The 21533-nt window shown below is 38.5% G+C and overlaps 1 protein-coding gene across 6 annotated transcripts in view; it reads right to left on the bottom strand.

Moving 5' to 3' along the window:
* Positions 1-1484: 1484 nt before the first annotated feature.
* The window catches only part of DCAF5 (DDB1 and CUL4 associated factor 5), a 68177-nt gene continuing 48128 nt past the window's right edge, over positions 1485-21533 (bottom strand). For 3 of the 6 annotated variants that reach the window (XM_085580320.1, XM_085580323.1, XM_085580322.1), the window contains exons 7-10: positions 20547-20613; positions 13244-13300; positions 9783-9910; positions 1485-3541 (exon numbers count right to left, since the gene is read on the bottom strand). In XM_085580320.1, the coding sequence (XP_085436446.1) occupies positions 1733-3541; positions 9783-9910; positions 13244-13300; positions 20547-20613 (2061 nt within the window). In that variant the 3' untranslated portion in view covers positions 1485-1732. The remainder of the gene's footprint in view (positions 3542-9782; positions 9911-13243; positions 13301-20546; positions 20614-21533) is intronic. The other 3 variants (XM_021547091.3, XM_021547092.3, XM_085580321.1) reach the window with 2 other exon arrangements.

Below are 21533 nucleotides of genomic sequence, written 5' to 3'. Positions count from 1 at the left end.
TCAGGTCATGTTCTCACTCTTCCTCCCACACCTACCTCTCACAGCATCCCTTCTGAAGTGCTCCTTCACTTTCATCCTGTTTTAACAGGGCTTTTTCCTGCTTTCCTAAGGTATCAGACAGTTGTGGATATGAAATAATTACTCTGAGGTCACTGCTCTACAGCAATGTACTACTAGAGTTGTATTGAAAGCAAAAGTTTCCAATTCCTTAAAATAAATTAACCCTTCCTCAGTACTGGGGCTCGAAATTCTTTGAAAATTAGTGGGGTCCAAAGAAGCCTCTTCCTCTGTCGTACACAGATATAGGTTTTGTGTCCTTTACAGATGGTTTGTTTTCCCTTCACAAAGTGACTCCTCTTACCTTGTTGCTAGGGAAGCAAGAGCAATTCCATCAAGCCAGAACTGAGATGACTCACCAGATACTCCACTCAACAGTGCCCTGGCAAGAAACAACTGTCCACCACAGAGTACTCCAGTATTTGGCAGCAAGAGCTGTGCTCTTGTGCAAGTTCTGATTGCCAGACTTGAAGACCCAGGCTCCTCACATGTGGGGACAGTTCCCTGAAGCTCTCTCTTACATGCAGAACTCTGCTGAATATATCCACCCATCTCCAATTTCCAGTGGTGGAAAACCAACCCTGCTCTGCAATCCCAATCTGTTTTGGGCTGCTAAAACTGCTAAAAAAGCATTTTTCAGACTTTACCAGATGTTGTAACATGAATCAGTTACATTATCCATACTTCAGCTATTTTCTGTTTGGCCTACTGCTTCCCAAAAGTAAGAACACGGGGGAAGGGTGGGCACAACCAAGATAAATCCCAACACCCATAATAATAATAATAATAATAATAATAATAATAATAATAATAATAATAATAAAAATAATAATAATAATAAAAATAATAATCAAAATAAAGAGTGTCTATGTGATATGATCACAGAAAGGCATGTTTCAATTCTTGATTTTTAAAAGCCCTTGGTCAGAATGAAGTCTACAGCATAATACCTGCCTCTTGCCAACACTCATACTTCTATATAGTGATGACACAGTGTTATTCAGCTCTTTAAAAAAAAAAAAAAAAAAGCCCACAGAATTGAATGTCACCATGGGAACAGTCTAAAGTTGAGTTTGGAAAAAGGCTCATTTCCTATAGCTTTTCTGTTGGCATAAAAATAATGTCACTGAACTGTATCAGAAGTGCTTTATGAAGTATCATCTCTGAAGATACCATCCAGTTCTGAAAATATCCTCCCTAATGGTTGCATTTCTTTACTTCCTGAAGCAGAATAAAGGGCCCAGAAACACTTCTTCCCTGTTTTCCTCAATAAGAAATACACCCTAATTGTGTGATCTAATTCCACATTCTTCAGCCTGCAATATGTAGTGTCAGTATGGAAAACTTCCTCTTCAGAAGAACAATTAAACTTTAAAGGAGTTATCCTCATTGGCTGGCTGAACAAATGACACATGTTCACACAAGAATTATTCAGTCAACCATCTTAATAAGGATTTACTTTGAACAGAACCTTGTATGGGTACACTAGACTCAGTCTCATTAAGGAGCAAGTTGGATTTTTATACAGCATGAACCACTGGCAATCTAAAACAGACCCACTGAAGAATGGAATGGAGAATCAAACGCAATGTTTCAGACCCAAGCTCTATGTGCCTTTAATACTTTCTTTTTCCTTTTCTTTCTGAGAGAGTGCACACTACGACATTTGCATTTATCATGTTTTTAACTTCTTTTCTAAGGATGAACTCTCTGAATCTGTATCTTCCAACTCCGCTCTGTGTCTTTTCAGTCCTCCAAGAGACTGAGTGCTCTCACTGCCTGCAGGATGCAGGCCAGCAGAATCCTCTCTTGTGCTCACATTGTAGCTGTTGGAGTCCATTTCAGACAGGCAGCAGTCTCTGTGCAAGGTCACACCCACCTGTACAAGGTTGCCATTATCAGCATTTGAGTGGCCCTGTAGTCCTTGTGTCACAGACTCCTGCTCCCCAAAACTCTGTCCATGGTTGAAGCATGAAGGGTGAAGATGCAAGTGGCCATTATTGTGGTTAACGCAGGAGGGTTCAAAGCTCCTCTCCTCACTGCCATCAGTCTGGTTTCTGGAGCAGTGACCTGACATGCTACAGATGGCAACAGCGGGGAATGGAGGGACCAGTGAGTGATGGCTTGGTGCTGGTTGACAGTTCTGATTATTTTTCTGTTCCGCAAGTCCTGTGGTCTGAATGCAAGGTTCTTCAGTACAGCTATTCAGCCCTTTGCAGTTAGCTTTTCCGTTGAGCTTTTTAGTCTCAAAAGAATGCTCTACACCTCCACTACTCGTGTCTTCCGACGTGTTTTCTTGACCTTCCATCTGCCGCTGATTGTCACGTTCATGAGCTTGACCATTACTAGAATTTTCTATCCCACCATACTCTTTTAAATTTTCTCTGTTGTGGTTTTCAGCAGAAAGAGCTGAGGAACCCTGAGGAACTACTGAACTTAAGTTCCTAGCATCTTCCTTAGTTAGCGAGTGTGTTACGCTGTGCCTTCCACTGGTTCCTGGTTTCCCTTCATCATTTTCTCCATCTCCTCTGGAGGATTCACCATCTTTACTAGCTGAATATGATATGTAAGAATAATGGAGCCATTTGTAAGCTTTGTAAATCTTTCTCTCCACTGATTCACTGTCTGAACAAGGAGACGTCCGTTCTTTAAGAACTTCTTTGTTGGCCAAACTCCTTTCTGGTGAAGAAGCTGGAGAGGAAGAAAGATCATCTACTTTGATCTGGGGGTAATCATATATGTCCTCACCTATGTAAGGGGTTACATTCTCTGTGTTAGTGCTAGTCCTTTCCTCCTTTTGCACCTTCTGTCGGCGCCTCAGTGCATTGCGTTGCCTCATCGATGTGCGTCTTTCATTCAGCTCCTCTTCATCTTCTGTGCTGCTGCTGCTGCTGGAACTGCTGGATTCATTCTCCTCGGGACTTGGAGACGGCGGCCGTGGGAAAAGGTCTGTATCTAGCTCTGCCTCGCAGGTATTGTCATCAGAGTCAGACTCATTGGAAAGGGCCAGGAGACGTTTGTCCTGATACTTTCTCAGTGCAGAGAGCCTCTGCTGACGGGAAGCCACGTCTTCTCTGGCTGAGGGAGATGCAGTTGATCTTAAGGCCCTTAAGTTATAGGCAGTTTCATCAGACTCTTCAGCCACGTGTGGGGGAGAGTGATGCAAAGAGGTGGAGGACTCTGACTCGCTGTAAGCGGAGCGTTCGCTAACTCCTGCATGGAGCTGCAGGATCGTGCTCTCACTGAGGTCGCTGTCTGAATCAGAACTCCAGCCCTCGATCTCCCGGCGCACCAGAGAGTCAAAAAAGGCCATCATCCGTGGATCTTCCTGGACCGATTGGTTGGCATAATCGTGGGACAAACCACTGCCACTGTTCAACACAAGACTGATGTACTCTTCATGAGTGTAGAGGCAACGCGAATCATCCTCAATTCTACCATCCAGGTCCCCTGTGCAGTCAGGCTGCTTGTAGGGACTCCAGATCTGTAACAGAAAATAAAAAAAAAACCCAAATACATATCTTTGAATTAATAAACTATTATAAGCATTTGAAATGGAACAGTAGGTCAAATACCCAGAATAGCTGCAGGTTGCAGATTATTTTTATTAATTTTTACCCCTCAGTACCATACTTACAAGTATTACAGAGCTGTGGGATTTTTTTTTCCCCCTTCACAAATGTGTTTTTTCTGCATTTACTTCACCCATACAGAATGTAAAAGCTCTCACACTGCAAATTATCCATCATTTTGGTAATTCATTGTGTGATAATTTCTCCAAATTGCAGGGCTCTATTTTTATGTAATAAGGAATGCTTACTCACTAACAGTAAGAATAGTTTGTTGCCTACAATACAGTCTTAGCAGCACTAATGAAGGCACTTGTTTCCCAGGAAACTAGAGTTGCTGGTGCTAGTGGTGTAGAGTAGCATTTCATCCAGCTACGTAGTCAATCCCACCTGATCAGCAGGCAGGGAGCTGAATGCATGGAGGTGAAAAGTAGAGCTTCACTACTCCCTTTAGGAAACAGTTATAAAGAAAAGAAATCTTCCAATGTCCTCTGAAGACACAGCAGCAGTTTTAATAGGTGAAGTTGAAGAGTTTTACTGAAAGCTACTTTTGAAGTGTACTGATTTCACCAACAGCAACAGTCTTGACTATGCTGTCTATCTATCCTTCGGTCAATTTTCCTGGTATGGAGAGGAAAAGGAAAAAAAAACTCCAAAAGAAGATCCAACAATATCCCTAAGAAATTAGTAATCCGTAGCAAACGTAATAGTTGGATGTCCTCACCCTTCTCAGATTTACTCACAGATTTGAGGGCAATATGATTATGACATTCTGTGGACAACCACTATCACTTTGGATCAGTGGTTTATGGAATGAACAATACCTTACTGTGAGCAGAGCCAATATGTACCTTATCTACAACAATGCCTTAATGTTCTGCTCAAAAAAGATCTGATCTCAGCCATGCTTTGGTTTTATTATGCTAACAAGCTCAGGGGAAAAAAAATCTATGCCAGCTCTTTATACCAGGTTGGAATTTTGGGATAGTCTTTGGAAAAAAAAAAAATCTAACAATTTTCTCAACAGAAATTAATTTTGTTCCAAACAGATAAAACTGCTAACAAAAAGTGTTTGCACATATAAATTACATAATCAGCACTCACATTACAGATGCCTAATTAACATATGCAACATAGCCTGCTACTATGACAAGCAGCATAAGAAAAGTCCACAAGAATGCCAATTACTCTGTATTCACTGAAATTTTCAATAGTGTACAAAAAACCTTACACCTTTAATAATGGAAGCAAAATTAAATAAATTACCTTGCATCTACTTGTCCAGAACAGCTGGATTTAAGATGAACAAGTAAACTTTTTTCTGGAAGTCTTCCAAATAGGAAAGCTTTTACTTTGCATTTTCTGTAATTTATGGTTAACAGAGCTTCCACATATGATCTGGCTAGATAGATAAAAGAAACACTATTCAAAAATTAAAGTGCTGCAGATATACTTTCTTCTGCAGGCAATCATCAAGCTGCCTTTCAGAGCAAAGGGAAAGGAACATTATATTGTGTTACATCAGGCTGTTTCTAGGAAGATCTCAACATCAAGGTGTATTTTCTATTGGCACTTAATTACTTTTTTGTTATTTTAAATACTTCATCAAATTGTCATCCAGTGCAGTTCTTTAATATGGCACTTGAAACCAGAATGAAGACAGTTCTCTGCTGCTTGGTTCCAGCACTGCACTTACCAGACACATAGCCCAAAGGACAAGCAGCATGTTTGGATGAAGATAACAAAACTCAATCTAAGCCTACTATGTACAGAATTTCAGCAACCAAACTTAATCTTTTGGAACTATTCAAGAGAACAGAAAGAATCACTCTTCATCTTCAATTTCTCAGGCTCCACTTCCTAAAGACAACATAGGTAAGAGCCTTCTCTCAGTGAATCCGTGAGAGAGATTGTTGATTTGTGGATACATCACATTTTTTTTAAAACACTCCTTTAGAAAAATAGAACTCTACTTGTTGAAAAGACTATTCTGGGTTGCTGCCTTCTTGATGATTTATGTAGCATGTGTTCAGTAGCTTCTCTCACAACCTTAGATCTTTTCCCCCTTTGTCCCAGTACTGAGCATTTCAGCAAGCAGATCAGATCTTTTTTAGAAGCATTTAGCTTCTTGTAAATGCTTCATACTGTGTGCTTAGACAGGCAGCCTGGCATGCCCCTTCCTCAAATAATCTTAGCAGCATTAGACTGCCTGCTAGGTTTTATAAAGCCTTTTTTATTTTTTAAGGAAGAGAATTATAAAATGCTTAGAGCTGGTATGAGCCAATATAAGTGGAGGAGAGATAGTCTGCTCCAATGTCCCTCTGAGAAAGGCCTGTTTGTAATGAAATTAATCTAAAAAGGTATGTAAAGTGTGCACAGAGATGTTCTACATCCTTGGTAGCACTACCACATCTTTCTGCTCTCACTGCAAGCATCAGAAAAAAAAAGAGCAGTATAAAATATTGAAAAAATAGCTACAAAGAGTCCACAGTGAGGTTTTAACCTTCCCAGAGAGATTACTTCACAGAGAAGTAAGTAATAAAGAGAAGTCAAGGGAATTCAGGATGAATACCTTGTTTGTATGAGATCAGCTGTCTCTGGAGAATGATATCCCTGCATTTTAAATATTTTGTTATGAGGGACTGCGAAGGCCTGCCAGAGTCAAAGAAAGAAATCAGACTAAGAATCTATCCTTGACAAAATGGGGAAATCTTTAAACTGGTATCAACTGATCCAGTGCTCTCTGTGGCATCTGAAATGGGCTTCTTTGTAAATGGAATGCCCTTGCCTGTTTCTCATCCTCTGACTGATATTATGTTGAGGAATAATGTGATCAAACTGGAGAAAATAAGTTGACAAATCAACCTACTGAGGCAACAATATATCAAGAAGTTCTTTCTCTGTCAGAAAATTAAGGAGATGAATATTACTCACTGATGACCTGAGTACAGATATAAAAATAGGAATAATAACAGAAAACGGGAATAAAAACTGGTTCTCTACTTCAGTAGATATCTACTGACAGCATCTTTGAATTCCTTGTATTCCAGGGTGGCAAATCCCCAATTCTTAAAACAAAAAAGTAGTTATGCCTGTAGCGTGAGAATAATTAAAACCACTTAGATTATCTGATTAGGCAGAGGCAGATAGTCACAATGACATTAATCTGTCACCATAGCAACGTGTGCAAATAGACTTTGTTATCTCCAACACACTTACGATTTTTAAACAAATGGGACCCACAACAGTTGTGCTCTGTTACACAATATTCTATTTTCAATACAAATCAGATTTTTTTTCTACAAATTCATATGTATTTCATCTATTTTTGTCTTTCCTGGAACATTCTCCTAACTGCATAGCTCTCTATGGCCCTCCTTGAAGCCAAACACATCAGAGGGAATGCCACATTTATTTCTTCTGCAATGCAATCTCTTTTCCTGCCAGCATATCCCAATGTCTTGCACACTTGACTGAGGGGAAAGTGGTATTTTTCTGTTTAATACTGCTTTAGCCCTTGTGGTTAATCCTTGATGCAAATGATTATTTTAGTTTGCAGCTGCACTTTTTCATACAATTTTACTGAAGTTCAGTAAATAAAGGGCAAAGAACAATTCATTTGGGTTGATGCGTCCACCACACACTGTCTGGAGTTGAGGCTCTGAATATCATCTGATTGTTGGGTCTTATTTTTGGTCCTAGCAGAAATCAAACCCTAAACCAATGAATTACTGAATTGTATTCTTGAGGATGCTTCACAACAAAATAAAACTAAAGCAAAAAAAACATAACCACAAAAAACAAAATAATTCTTGTGCATACTACTCTTTTCTGTGGGGCTAGGCTTGAGATGAATTTGTATCTTATTTGCAATCAGCATAAAAATAGCAAATGTGTTGGCAGAAGCTCATGGAATTATTGAATGGCTTGATGGTGGTGCTATCAGTTCCTCCCTTCTTGAAGTACTAAATTTAGGCCAGCTACTCTAAAAATTAAGAGCTCAGACAAACAACTACTTGCATCCACATTTTTAACACATCACCATGTCTCTACAATTGCAACCAACCACAGTGACGTTATCTTCTGTGACTTAATTCCAGAAAGGGTTTTAGAAGACACTTGAGGGATAATAAAAATGACACTTTTTAAGAAAGTGATTAAAACAAATAAACAAAAAGGAATAAAATAAGAAAACAAAAAATTTAACTATGATTTTTATTTACAGGTTCTTCTCCTGTCATCTCAATTTCTCTGAGTAAGTGCATCAAGCATTTATACAGGGGAAAGACAGCTATGCAAAGGAAAGACTTGTGTTCCCAGCTGTTTTTAATGCAATCAATGGCCTCTCAGAACTGCTGGTGCTGTTTTTCCTGTTTTGCCCTTCTGTTAGTGGCAGTTACTAGTCTCCAACCTGCCCACAGGTGGAATGAAGAAGAAACCACCTTTGTAGAGTCACCTGCAAACTGCTGTGCACTGAAACAGCACCTTTAGAGAGTGAAGTCAGGCAGCTCAGACAAGACGTGAGCACTGAAACAACCCGAGCCCCAAACAAGGCACATTACAACTGAGACAAAAGGACATACAACAAAAGGGTAAGAAGTTCTGCCTGGCCAATAAACTTAATACATTAAACACATTTTCCCTTAATTTGTTTCTAGCTTGAAGTATCTGGGGAATTCAGTTCCTTCAAAGCAGCTGCACAAGTTCCACTGCACACACAGTGACACAACAGGAATTCTCTTCTAAGGAAGCGCTCAAGCAGAGGTGTCTTTGAAAGAGTTACACAACCTGTGACTGCAGCCTTAATCAAACTAACCTTTTAATCACTAGGCAAAAAAAATTGCTCTGCCAAAACCCTAGCAGAAGTACACAAAAGCAACACAGGGGTTGTTTATACCAATGCTAATCCAACAGTCTAAGCACACTCATGCAGGAAGGATTCATAGGGTGAAGGGTCAGCAGATCTAGAATCCAAAAGGGAAAATTCAGGCTGCATGAATCAAGTTCCCAAAGGAAAAAAAAAAAAAAGAAAAAAAGCCTTTGGCAAAACTGTTGTTAAACATTGGCAGTTTGACTGCTTGGAAATTGAAAAATCACTGAGCTGCTAAGACTGTTCAATGCACTTTTGTACAAAGCCTGTATTTAATATATTTGTGATCAAACCTGTCAGGCAGGCAGCACAGATGAAAAGAAAAGAACTGAAATACCAGGGGAAGACAGGAGAGAAGGAAAGCTGAACTACAGTCAGAACCCAAATGCTGACAGTAGCTGTAATGCAAGCAATGCAGTGGAGCATTGAGCCATGGTCCCAGCAATTAGGGACAGCTCTGGTCCATAAGTTGTACATCACTAAAACACTCATTTTCAGGACAAATTCATCCTATCAATGTGTACCTGACAAAATAATTTACCATATTTGAACAACATTATTTATAGCCACAGGCAGGTAAGACTTCCATAAAATTATTCACCAAATAGTTAGGATCAACAGCAGTCCTTTTTATCTTACTTCAAAATTAAGTAGTTATGGCTTTTTTCACACTGTTGATAGACCTCAATTATAGCAAAGTATCTATGGCACCAGAATGCAAATCACATTAGTGTAGCATAATCCTTTGCCTTCCCAACCAAATAACAAAATTGGTTTTGCCTTGCTTCCACAATATTGACTGTATTTCCTTAAGGAAGGAAAATTTCAGAACCTAACAAAGTTTCTTATCTCTTTCAGTTCCAGAGAAAAAGGTAAAAAACTTGCTAAAAGTACAGTACATTGTTAAAGGATTCAGAAAGATAATGTCAAGGTATTGGGAGTTCTTCCTCTGGAAATCACAGAAAAGGTATGTTGAATTGATTCAATGCACAAATATGTACAAAAATTAAAGAAGGCCTTCTGAGGCATTATTCAGCCAGGTCAGTCTAGGCTAAGGTTCAACAATACTCTTTGCAGATACTTTTATTATATTTTAGACCAGAGTATCACAAGTTGTAGGAGATCACATTAGAACCATAACCAAACTCAACCAAGCAGACGAGACAAAACATTTTATAAAACAATAAGAGGAGACAGAATGGGTGTGGACCAGAATGATGCTGAGCAAAACAAAGCACTTCTTCCTGAAAGATTGAAAGAACACATTTTCTGATAACTAATCTTACCTTTATAATCTTTTCAACGCCAGAAGAACAGATCATGTAGGTGTGAGGATTAAACCGCACTTGGTTTACAATTGACCGATGACCTTTCAATACCATAAAAGCACCGTTGACAACCCTGCCAATGCCACCTAGGGGATAACAAGCACATGTGGACATGAATAATTAAATCTTCACATTATTTTCAGTCATAGTCATTTAAAGTCCTATTGTATTTGACAATGCCTTTCAGCTTTATTTTGCAATATTTTAAGGCCTGTGTTAGCTGCAGAATTCCAATTTTATGAGCAACGCCCCTATGAAAAGCCGCAAGTTTGATGAAAAGCATCCTTCCTGCAAATTAGGATTTTGAGGCTTGCTTTGATTCATCTAAACAAACAATGAAAGTCTTTGACCTAATATGACAAATATGCAAATGAGAACAACATACATAATGAAATACCAGTGATGATACATAATGAAATCACCAGTGAAACCTAAGGCATGACACAGTTTGTAAATCTGAAGCAGAGACAATTAAGAGGTTGGCTTTTAACAGCAATACTATTTTGCAAATTTATTTTTTTAAATCAGCAATTTATTACTGTCACAGTTGACTCTAGTCTGGTAAATAGAAAGGACCTGAAATAACACATCTGAACAGTGGGTTATATCATTCTTTGTCACAAGGCAGTGAATTAGCCAAAGTGGAATGCTTTTGTGCTAGTGGCAAAACTCATAACAGAAGCCAATTAACTTTTCTGCTTGGTCATTGACTTTTACTAGGTCTATACACCAAAGCAAGAAACAGTCACACAGTATTTTTTTATATTCATAGACTCACCAGTTAAAACTACAAATTTGTTAGACAGAACAGCTGTATATTTGAATAAACAAGTGTCCATCAACATGCTATGACTTAACATTTTCAGTGAAAGAAAACAAAGCTTTTAAATGCCGGGAAGTAAAAACTGACAATCACTTCAGATGAAAATCAACTTGCTATTTAAAACTTAGTATGTTTTAAGTACACCTTACAGAAAATTAAAATAATTTCACTATCTTCTGTGCTACTTACAGTCATCTTTACAGTAAACAAACTTTATGTTCCTCTTGTTGAAAATGTTTGCTATCTTCCTTTACCCCAAGAGGAGCTATTTCAGCTGAAACAATTGCTGGTTTATGCCCTGTGTTGAACAACTTGCGTTCTAAAACAGAGTCAGAGTTCTCCTGTAATTCACACTTCCTAAAGAAAAACTTGCATTACTACTGAAGTGTAGCAAGATAGAAGTGTCAAGGGGAAAAAAAACCATTCTCATATCACCTTTCATTTGTTAGGTTACACAAATGATGAAAACAACTGCAGCTAATGACCTTGTGTACAGCCCCTTTACTCTTAGAAAGTGTTTTATCCTTTTGACTCATTATAATTGCACTCTGAAGAACTGACTGATATTTAACATGGAGAACAAACCATGAGAAGTATTTAGAAACAAGGTGTCATCCAAGTCCTAAAAATCCAGAGACAGATCTTTTACTGCTCCTGGAAAGTGTTCTGCTTTGCACAATTTTTGCACACCAAACTGCTGTCTCATGGCACCTTGGGATAGAAAAATAAAGTTCCTGAGAAAGGGTAAAGTGATGGCAAGTAAATCCAGGGACCAAAATGCACACCTCACTGCACCGAAACTTCACTGAGACTGAGTTACCTGCATCAAGTTCTATTCGGGTACATTTGTATTTTCTGTAAAGATTCAGGGACTCGTTCTGCCTTCAGCCACTGGAGCAATATTTCACCACTGTCAGCAAATTTGACTGAGAAGGAACTTATTGGAGAGCAAGTTCATTAAATGCCAAATTAAGCTCTTTTGATTTTATTTTCCATTTTATGAGCTTCCTCAAGTCCTTTCATTCTGCTCATCCTGCTAGACACTTATGGCTGATGGTAAATTGCTGTTAAACTGCCCTACTCCCACAGCATTCCTTCCAGCCAAATCAGAGCTGTCAGTGCAATTGTATCTATCAAGCCAAGAGTAGATGCTTACATCAAGACCAGATCTCTACACATCTTGACCTAGCAGACAAATATTCCAAGAAAGAGAGCCTCAGGAATGAAGAGAGAGTTCACTTAGGAAATGTTTCCAAGCCTGTAAGTGATGTCTAAAACAAGCTTTAACTATCCACGGACTGTAGCTGCATGAATTCTGTACCAAACAAGAAATATGTCCTACAAATCACTAATGAAAGAGTCAGAGGGACTATGAGCAAAGAAAGAATTATAATGGAGATGAAAAAATACCATATTCCAATATCTTGGGCTGCATTTCTAAGTCATTCATTGGCCTTTTGTGGTACTGTCAGCAGTGTGAATTAACCCATGGTTATTTTCCTAGTAGAAGAGTGAGAGGAGTAATTTAATGCCAGAAGTGTCTTCTGGGGCCTCCTGCACAAGAAATACCTGGAGGTGTTGAAATGGGTCCAGAGGAGGGCCACAAAAATAATCAGAGTGAAGGAACATCTCTCCTACAAGGACAGCTGAGAGAGCTGGGGTCGTTCAGCTGGGATGAAAGAAGGCTCCAGCGAGAACTCATTGCGGCCTTTCAAAAAATGGGACTTATAAGAAAGACAGACAATTTTTACCAATGCCTGTAGTGACAGAAGAAGGGGCAACAGTGTAGGGTTATATTGGATATAAGGAAGGCATTTTTTCAAATGAGGGTGATGAGACATGAGAACAGGTTGCCTAAAGAAGTTGTGATTGCCCCATCTCTGGAAATGTTCAAGGCCAGATTCGATGAGGCTTTCAACAAGCTGGTCTCATGGAAGGTCCCTGCCTTTGGACACCTCCATCCCAACCCATTCTATGATTCTGTAGTTTTATAATTCTATGAAGGAACTCCAAAGCTTTGTGATTTAATATTGAAGTTCCCTGAACTCCTTTTAGGCAGCTATCAGTAAATTCAGGGAAAGCATAGTAATATAACATACTACCCTCCTCTTAAAATGAAGGTGAACTTCCCCACAAGGCTCCTTAGAAGAACTGCCCAATTACATGAAATTGCCCCAGGAGAAGTGCAAATCTTAGCAGTGAGCTTTTACCAATGGTATGGGAGGCTTGCATATTTTAAACCAGAAAGTATTGACTTCAGCAACACTCTGATAATCTTTATGTCAAATATAATAAACTTCCCCAGAACCTCATTTTTGGACAATCCCTTACTTGATGCAATTTAAGTGTAGAAACTCCTTTGTGTGTAAATGACACCTTTAAGTAAGCTCTTAATGCAAAGTCTTCTCCATCCTTACATTGAAAGCAGTCTCTCTATTTTATAGTAGCCCACCACAGCTGTCATCATATTCATGTGGTAGTTTTGCATGAGAGGCATTCACCAAAACCACTACAATTACTTTAGTATCTGCATGGCAGAAATCTGCCTGTGCTCAGACTTCTCTGGAGTCCCTCTGGTCTCTCAGCAGAGGCTTACCTGCAGCCATACAGCCTTCAGCCATCTCAGAGTGTGAGTTAACTTTACTCATCTCTGCTGGCAAAAAAAAAAAGCATCTGTAGATTAAGTGGAAGCTAGCTATAAACTGCTTAAATTCCTGATGGTATCTTCCTTTTTTTCCATGTAATAAATTCCATTTCCTTTTGCTGTCTTCCTTTGAAATGGTATTTTTATTTGTATTGTTTCAGCAAAATTAACTTCTGCTATCCTAAAACCACTCAAATTTTTTTGAGGTTTGAGGTTTTTTTAGTGGAAAGGGGTGTTATTTGTTTGCTTTTAAATTTAGTAGCATGCATGAGCTCTGCAAGTCTTTTAAGCATGGCAGCTTTTATATTCTTAGCTAGCTCCAACATGTATAGGCAGTGTTCATAGAGAAGTCATTAGCTTACATATCTGATATTAATAATATTAAAAAAAATAAATCCTAAAGTCTTCAGAGGCTGACTATGCCAATTTTAGAAGGTTTATAACCTCTGGAGGGAAGAAATGGATATGTTCTAGCTGATTTTGCAATACTACCCAGAAATTGCCATGGTTTAAGAGTCCTGAGTAGTGGTTTAGTATTCTAGCTGTGTTGGTCAATGGGTCTGTTTTTATTTGACACTCAAAGTTAAATATCAAGAAAATCACTCTTAATTTATACCCTGCAAATACGTGTTCCAAAGAAGAGTAATAAAAAAATCTCAAAAAGTCCTTTAAAGAATATCCTACAATGACATCTGACCAGCTTAAAGAAGTAAATTTAAAAAGGCTAAATCTAATGTGCACATTTTAAAACAGATTTCCTGTACATGTTTGACAAGAATACCTTTGCAACACAAGGCCTCTCTGTAGGCTCCTGTGCAAAGGAAGGAATATTTTGAAGTAGTTGATGTCTCCCAAGTTGCCAAAGTGATTTCTTCTTGGTTTGCTTTATAAATTTATGTTTACAGTGTTAGGCTAATGAACTACTTCTTAATTATGTGGGTTTGCAAATACTTATGTGAATGATTTGACATTTGACATATTGCAAACATGCTGAATGGTACATCCCAATGCATTTTTAAAACTCTAGAAAATTATAACAAAGGAGAGTGACAGATTAAGATATCAATCTAACTTCCCCTGCATGAGTTCTACAACAAGAAGCAACATATAGAAAAAGCCAGAATAAACTATTTGAAGGATAAAGAAAAAGCAAAAGTGATAGATTACTGAGAAAAATGTTCTAGTACAGAAATCTTGTAAGAATGTAGAACAGTCTCCAAACTAATGGAAGCTGCATTGTTCCAAACATTAAAAAAACCTGTCAAAATGCCATAGAACATGTTGAGATAAGGAACTATCTTCCACTGGCTCTGTAACAGAGGAGTTAAATGACCTCATTCAGAAGTCTTTTCTATCTAGGACACTGGAAAAGAAATCCCACTGTTTGTTCATATAAGGTAGAAACACATTCCACAGACTAAAGCATAACTTCATACAAGCCTTGTGAATTACTCAAAGTGCTGAAAACTCCTGAGAAGAAGCAGATATTTGCAGCTGCTACCAGCGTGCCATAGCATACCATTCCACTGCAGCACTTGGCACTACAGTAGTAGCTCATTTAAAGTTAATTTAGTTTTCACTAATAGTAATCCAGGATATATTTAGACCTTAGGTCACTACTTTGCATTTGAATCCTATGAGATCATGATGGGCTAACAAAGAGAGATACCATAGTTTGGAAAGCAAATGTACAGCACAATACAAGCAAATATACACAGCATACAGGGCCTCTGCCTTCAGTGCAGCAGATTATGGTTAGGTACCTTAAAAGTCTCTCTGGTCACTCACACACCTGAATTTGTTTCATACAATGGATGCCAGTAGATGGCCTTGCTGCTCAGAGACCCATCTGCAGAGAGGCTAGATTTAACACAAGCACCTCACCCTGAGAGCAGAGAGTCCTGCAGCATACCTTCTTCTGGGATCAGGAATTGACTCCAGCTCTGGCAGCAGCCAGACTTACTAAAGGTTTCTCAGCAACAAAAGCAAAACTGGCTTTTCTTTCATCAAATATGGGTGAGTGCAGGAAGGGGTGGCCAAGATCCCCTTTCCTCCTAGCATGGTAAAAGGACACATCAAAGTACCAAGTGTCCCTCACAAGAAAGCAGCTTCAACTCCATTTGCAGGCTGCTTCCTTTGAATACCCCCTCCAGCTTTCAGGTGAGGTGAAAGGATCAGCAGGGCCTTGCAGAGCTTAAGTGAAGCACAGGGAGCAGTCAGCTGGTAGCAGCCTCTGCCTCAGACAACGTACTCTTCCAGGCAATCAACTCCTTTGCCTGGCCTATGCCTAGAACCAGCCCCACAGTGGTCTCCAAAAGCCAAAGAGAAAAGTAATATTTAAACATTTAAAGACTATACATAATATTGTAGTGGTAGTGGCTATTTTTGGATGTATATTTTCTCCCTTCTTTTGTTGCTTCTAAATATCTGCCATACACCTTATCTATCCCAACCCTCCCTCTGTTGTTATCACCAGAACAACTGAACAACAATATGAAAGCTAAGACAAAATTACTATAGAAATAAACTTTAGCACACCCTTCCCACTCTGTTCCCCCTCCTGGTCAGAGAGACATTGCTTTTTTTCTGTACTTAATGGCATAGGTTCCAACAGGTTTCACAATGTTATTGGAACCATGGAAGTTACCACCAAAAAACATCCTTTCTGAACATAACAGATAGAAAGAAGTGAAATTATCTCACAACCAATAGCTGTCTGCTTGAGGTTTTTTTGTTTGCTTTTTTGTGGTTGGGTTTGGGTTTTTTTAATGGAAGTGTTAACTGCTTGGCTGTGCATTTATTTTGCACTGGTGACTGAAAACATTTTCAATACAACCAAGAGAAAGGAGGTTTTGTACAATTAGATGGCCAGTTGCTAGGGACTAAAGCTTCTCCAGCCTCTCCCAGTGCTCAGTGTTATCTTCAGCTTTCTATTCCTGAATCAGATATTTAACATACTAAGGCTGATGAGAGAGAAACACCCTTGGATGCTGAATCTTTGCTCACTTGTCTACAGGACTACCAGGCACCCAACACTGTCTTGTTTTCTGACAGGTGCCACTTGGCCAGTACGTTCCACAGGTCCGTGGTATTACTATGATCCAAATGACACAGAAGCCAGTCTCAGTTCCTCCGAATACAAGACCCTTTCCTACAATGACCCAGCACTTACTCACTGTCTTAATCAAACGACTGTTCCTCAGCACAATTTGGTCAACACCGACTGACTTGGAGAAAGAGACAAACTACAGTCCTAAATGTAAAGCAGTTTATATCCCAAGACCACACCTCAGAAAAATAATTTTTTTAAAAAAATACAAACCTTCAAGAGCATGCTCCCCACTGGGTCAGATGGCTTTCCCCTGTCCCAACCAAGTGGTATGCATATATGGATGTGTATCCATATATAAAACATCTCAAAAATAGCTAAAGACATTAAGAAACACTTAAATGAAGATTAATAAAAAATTATTATCAGCCCAGAACTTTGAAAACTTAAACTACAAGCTGTCTCCAATGAGATAGCCCTGTTCAAGTATCCTGAAAAGATCTGTTCCTGCTTTCTTCAAGCCTGAAGAAGTGCCAGCATTTACAAAGACCAAGGAGGAGGAAAAGAAGGAAGAAAAATTGCATCAGTTCTGCTGAAAATTTGTGCAATTAGTTTAGTAACTGGACCACAATGACCGGCCCTTTCTTGCTTGCAGTTACAGTCAAAGGCAGAATTAAAAAGAAGTTTTGAAATGCAGTTTGCTGTTCTGATTTAGTAAAATTTTTCAGAACATGGTGACAGCTCGCTCACATGAACTGAAGGATCCTCAGCTGTCTTCTCAATCACAAATAATACCATATCCCTCACACAGCAGCTTTGAGCAATCTTTCAAAAGCAAGAATTGCATAGATGATTCAGAGTAGTGAGTGAGGAATGTAAATTCCATTTTGAAAACTTTTAGTCTACTAAACCCTCTATTACTCCACAAGACATGTCAGGTTCTGTCTTGAACAGGGGTTCTTTACCAGCTAATAGACCATGTTTATTACTATTAGGTTTAATAATGTCTTAAGTGCTCATATGTTTGTAGGCTTGCTGGACAAATCATGTAGGACTGATGTCTCTTCTCACTTCCAGCTTGCATTGGAGTAAAGTAAAAGCTGTGGAAATTCAGGACTGCTTTTCTTCTGCCAAACTTATGTATTAACTTTGCTAGAAGCTGCCACTGAAAAAAACTGTGATACTTCCACAGATTACTTTAAAGAAGAAACTGGCTAATAAATTCATGAAACATTTGGCAATTACTTCTAAAGCACAGTGGAAAGCTGGATAGTACTTGGATGGAGATGAAAGTGGAAAAATGAGCAAACTATTCCATCTTTAAGAAAACACAAAAGGTGGTAAAAAAGCAACCAACCTTCTGGCATAGAAAATCCCAGCCTATTCAGAATAATCTAAGACTATAGAGGGAGACAGTCAATAAGATTCATCAACAGAATAGCTTCCTAAATAATTTAAGAAATACCTTTTATCACATACCGTCCTGCCCCCAAAGGTGGCAAAAATACTGCCTAATTATTGGACTAAACAAAACCGCTTGCAGATTCCAGCTGATTATGAGAATGATTTAATGCAACCTACTGGAGGGACACTTCCAAACTATGACTATGTGAAAAAAACAACAGCAGAATTTGTTCTATTCTCCTGGCAAAATACCAGTACAGGCAACCACGTATCTCCAACTTGAAATATGTTTGCAACTGCCTGACTGGTGTGTTCCTTCACACTTCTCTTCATCTTTTGTTCACTAATGTTGCTCACCATTGGATAACCAGTACTTGGTGCACCTATAACAAAATAATTTCAGAGCTGTCGTTAAGGATGCAGCTGTTTAAAATGATATAAGCTTAAAAAAAAACTTCCCTATTTTCAAATAACTGATACAATTTAAGGGTGTTGTATCATAAATATTTATAGCAACACAATGTCTGAGTTCAACCGGAAGGCAGAAATCATTTAGAGTGATATTTTTATTTAAAATACCAACCAACAGTACAGGACATTACATCATCCTGTCTAGTTTGCACACTATTTTAAGTGAAAGACCACATTCCACTCTCTCAGATCACAAACCCAAAGGCACTCTTATTTTGGCTAGAACATAAGAATGAGGAGTTTTCCGCTGAAGCAAAAGTTTTCCAAAATCTCTACATCCCTATGGCAAGATTATTTCTCCAAAAAGGAAGCACAGCAACATCTCTCTCTGGCAATTATTCTGAACAGCAGGATAATATTTAAGAAAGGGCATTTCATCACATTCAAAATGGGCACAACCCTTCAAGAAGAGCTGAATGGAGAAAACAAAAGCTTCAATAAGCCCATCACAGGTGATCTGGATGCCCAATTAGTTATTTGCCACAGAAGTGGACCTCTGGGTCTAACAAAACCAAGCTTGTGAGTCTTGCTAAAATATTTCAAAAAGAGAACTGCTCAAGTTACAAGACATTAAGACATACACATTCCTACTCCTGGACCTTCTGATTTGTTAAGAAACCACTGAGGGCAATTGATATTAAGTAATTAATTTTGTAACCGAAATTTTGCAATATAATGACACCCTTCCTGAAGTTACAAGAACCAGAGACAAGAAACCTGACCAAAATAGATATGACATTGTCGTGTGGTAAATCAAAAATTAAAATGTAAATTTATTTTATCAAAATGTATCACTTATTTGTAAATAGCAACTATTTTTGCAAACATATCTCTTTTATACAGAGGGGCATCCTTAACAACTACTCTGAAGCAGATTATTTTGTATAGTAATTACTTTGCTTACAGCTGTAACAAGTACTAGTTATCATCCTTGTGCAAAAGTCCCAGCTAAAAAGTTTGTCACATGCAGCTGTCTGGGAAAAAGTTTTCAAGAGCATCACAGCCATATAAACAGAAAATCTACAATCCATATTTTACAAAGGAAGTTGGGACAGTATGGTGATACATGCAGAAAATGTAATTCTACAGTCCAGACAATACAACTTAAAAATAAATACAAATTTTAATGTATGTAATCTTTGTTTTAACTACGAGAAAAAATCTGTAAGTAGTAGTAAACCAGTGTCAAATGTACAAGAAAATCACACAAATAAAAAGAAAAGCAGGGATATATCACTATAAACTCTGTGCAAAGACAGAAGGCTAAGCTACTGGTATTTAGCAGGACCATCTTCAGGACTTGTGGATAGCAACATGAAATGTTGGTTAACTAAGCAAAAACCCCAAAATTAGAATGTCATTTTCCTCAAAACCCTGCCATTAACCAAAGGCTATTCATCCTCTCAGCTGTGGATTATACAGCTGTTATTAACAACCTTTGAAAAAGAAACAAAATATTTTCCTTTTACCTCTAACATAGCTTGTAATTTTCTTTCATTATTGCTAAAGCTTCTGAGACCACAGGATAGCCCTCAGTTGTACTTAATATCACTAAAATGTACAGTTTAAAGAGCCAGAGCCACTAAAAATGAAAACACTACTACAGTTCTGAAAGTCTTGACTCTTTGAATTAAAATTTAACATCCTTCTAGAAGTGCAGTGATTTGTTTCAACAGAAGAGAGATGCTGACATTTTATGGCTAAGAGTGTCATATTGCCAAGCCCTACACCTTACTAGACCACATCAAATTAGACACTGACCAACACTGGCATTCACAATACGATTGATACATTGCTTCCACACTGTGCTTTCCTTTAACATCCCTCTGCTGTACTTCCATACAGAGCTGTGCTACTGCTGTTTGCTTATCATGTCTGCCCCAGCATGGGAATAGGTCAGAAATTAAGTCAAAAGTGGCCCTTTTCACCAGCTGATAGTGCTCCTCCACCCAGAAAGTAAAAAAGCATAATTCCTCTGCACTGGAAATCAGGGAGGACTGAGAGGGGAAAAGTGGTCAATGCACTGGAGCTGCAAGGAGCGCCCTGTGTACCCAGCACCATTTTATGTTGCCAGCTTTATTATGGGAGGAATAATCATTACATGGGAAGGGGAAAAAAATAGAAAATCATTATGATAAAACATTCAAATAGCATTGACCACTGTTATCCAGGCATTGAATCAGGTATTTGTAAACTCTCCCTATCCAGCTTTCCTCAGAGTTGCTCTAGATTCACAGTGTGAGAACCGCAATTTTAAAAAAATACCAGTCTAGTATTTGTCAGACACCTGCCCCCCACTCTTTCTTCCCCATCTAGAAAAATAACACTTACCTGCTTCTGGATCTGGAGGAATCCTCCACATATACAAATTGAAGTCATCAGAGCCCGAAAGGATGTACTGTTAAGAAATAAATAAAAAATAAAAGCAGTTTACAACAAAGTATCATTGCTTTTTTATGCTATTTTACTATTGATATACTTCCTCCAAACAAAAAATGAGAAAAAAGAATCATTTGCATCATTCTTTGCACCTCACTGATCAGTTTACATTTAAATGGGGATGAAATACCAGCACAAAAATGTTGCCTGCACAAATGGACCAAAATTGAAAAGCATACTTCATATATCTAATACCTACTGCCCAAAGTGTACGTTTGCTTTGCTAAGTAAAGCTATGAATTTTGGTTGGCTTTAATATAAGCATGTCTAAGTCTAGATCACACTCCTATTTTTCAGCCTGCAACTCTGGTATTTTTTTGATGTTGAAGCCTTTCATAGTTTTTTTTTCTCCTTTCCTGAACTACCAAGGAAAACTCCATCAAAGACATACCTAGGAAGAGAGCTGCCATGTCCATTACACACAAGAATGTCCATTACTCATCAAGCCAGACATGTCTGCCAAGACCATCAAAAGTCAGTCACTGAGAATAATCTTGAACACCAAACAAATAACAAAGCTAAACATTCACTGTCAGCAAGTCTCAAATGGTTTAAAGCTGTGGCCTCCCCCCCTCCCCCCCCCTCCATTTATCACACCATTTATTTTTTCCTGGTCATCGTTACTCTGAAGAGATGCCCTTTTCCAGCAGTCACAAATGATAAATAATATCTTTATTGTGCAGAACTTCAGGCAATATGCAATTTAAAGTTGCTTAATACACTACAGGCAGGCACTGGAATGACAGATGACATTTAACATGGCAAAAAGCTTACGCCTCTCAGCTCCAGGAGGCCACAAACTGTGCCTTGCCTCCAAATACTTATTCTCCAGTAAATGACAAGGAGTACAGTTTATCCCTCTCCCAAATTAGAGATCAG

The sequence above is a fragment of the Lonchura striata genome, chromosome 5, assembly GCF_050655825.1.
Source record: "Lonchura striata isolate lonStrDom1 chromosome 5, ASM5065582v1, whole genome shotgun sequence".
NCBI classification, from domain to species: domain Eukaryota; kingdom Metazoa; phylum Chordata; class Aves; order Passeriformes; family Estrildidae; genus Lonchura; species Lonchura striata.
Note: the sequence above shows the minus strand (reverse complement) of the source record. Positions and strands in the feature narration are given on the sequence as shown.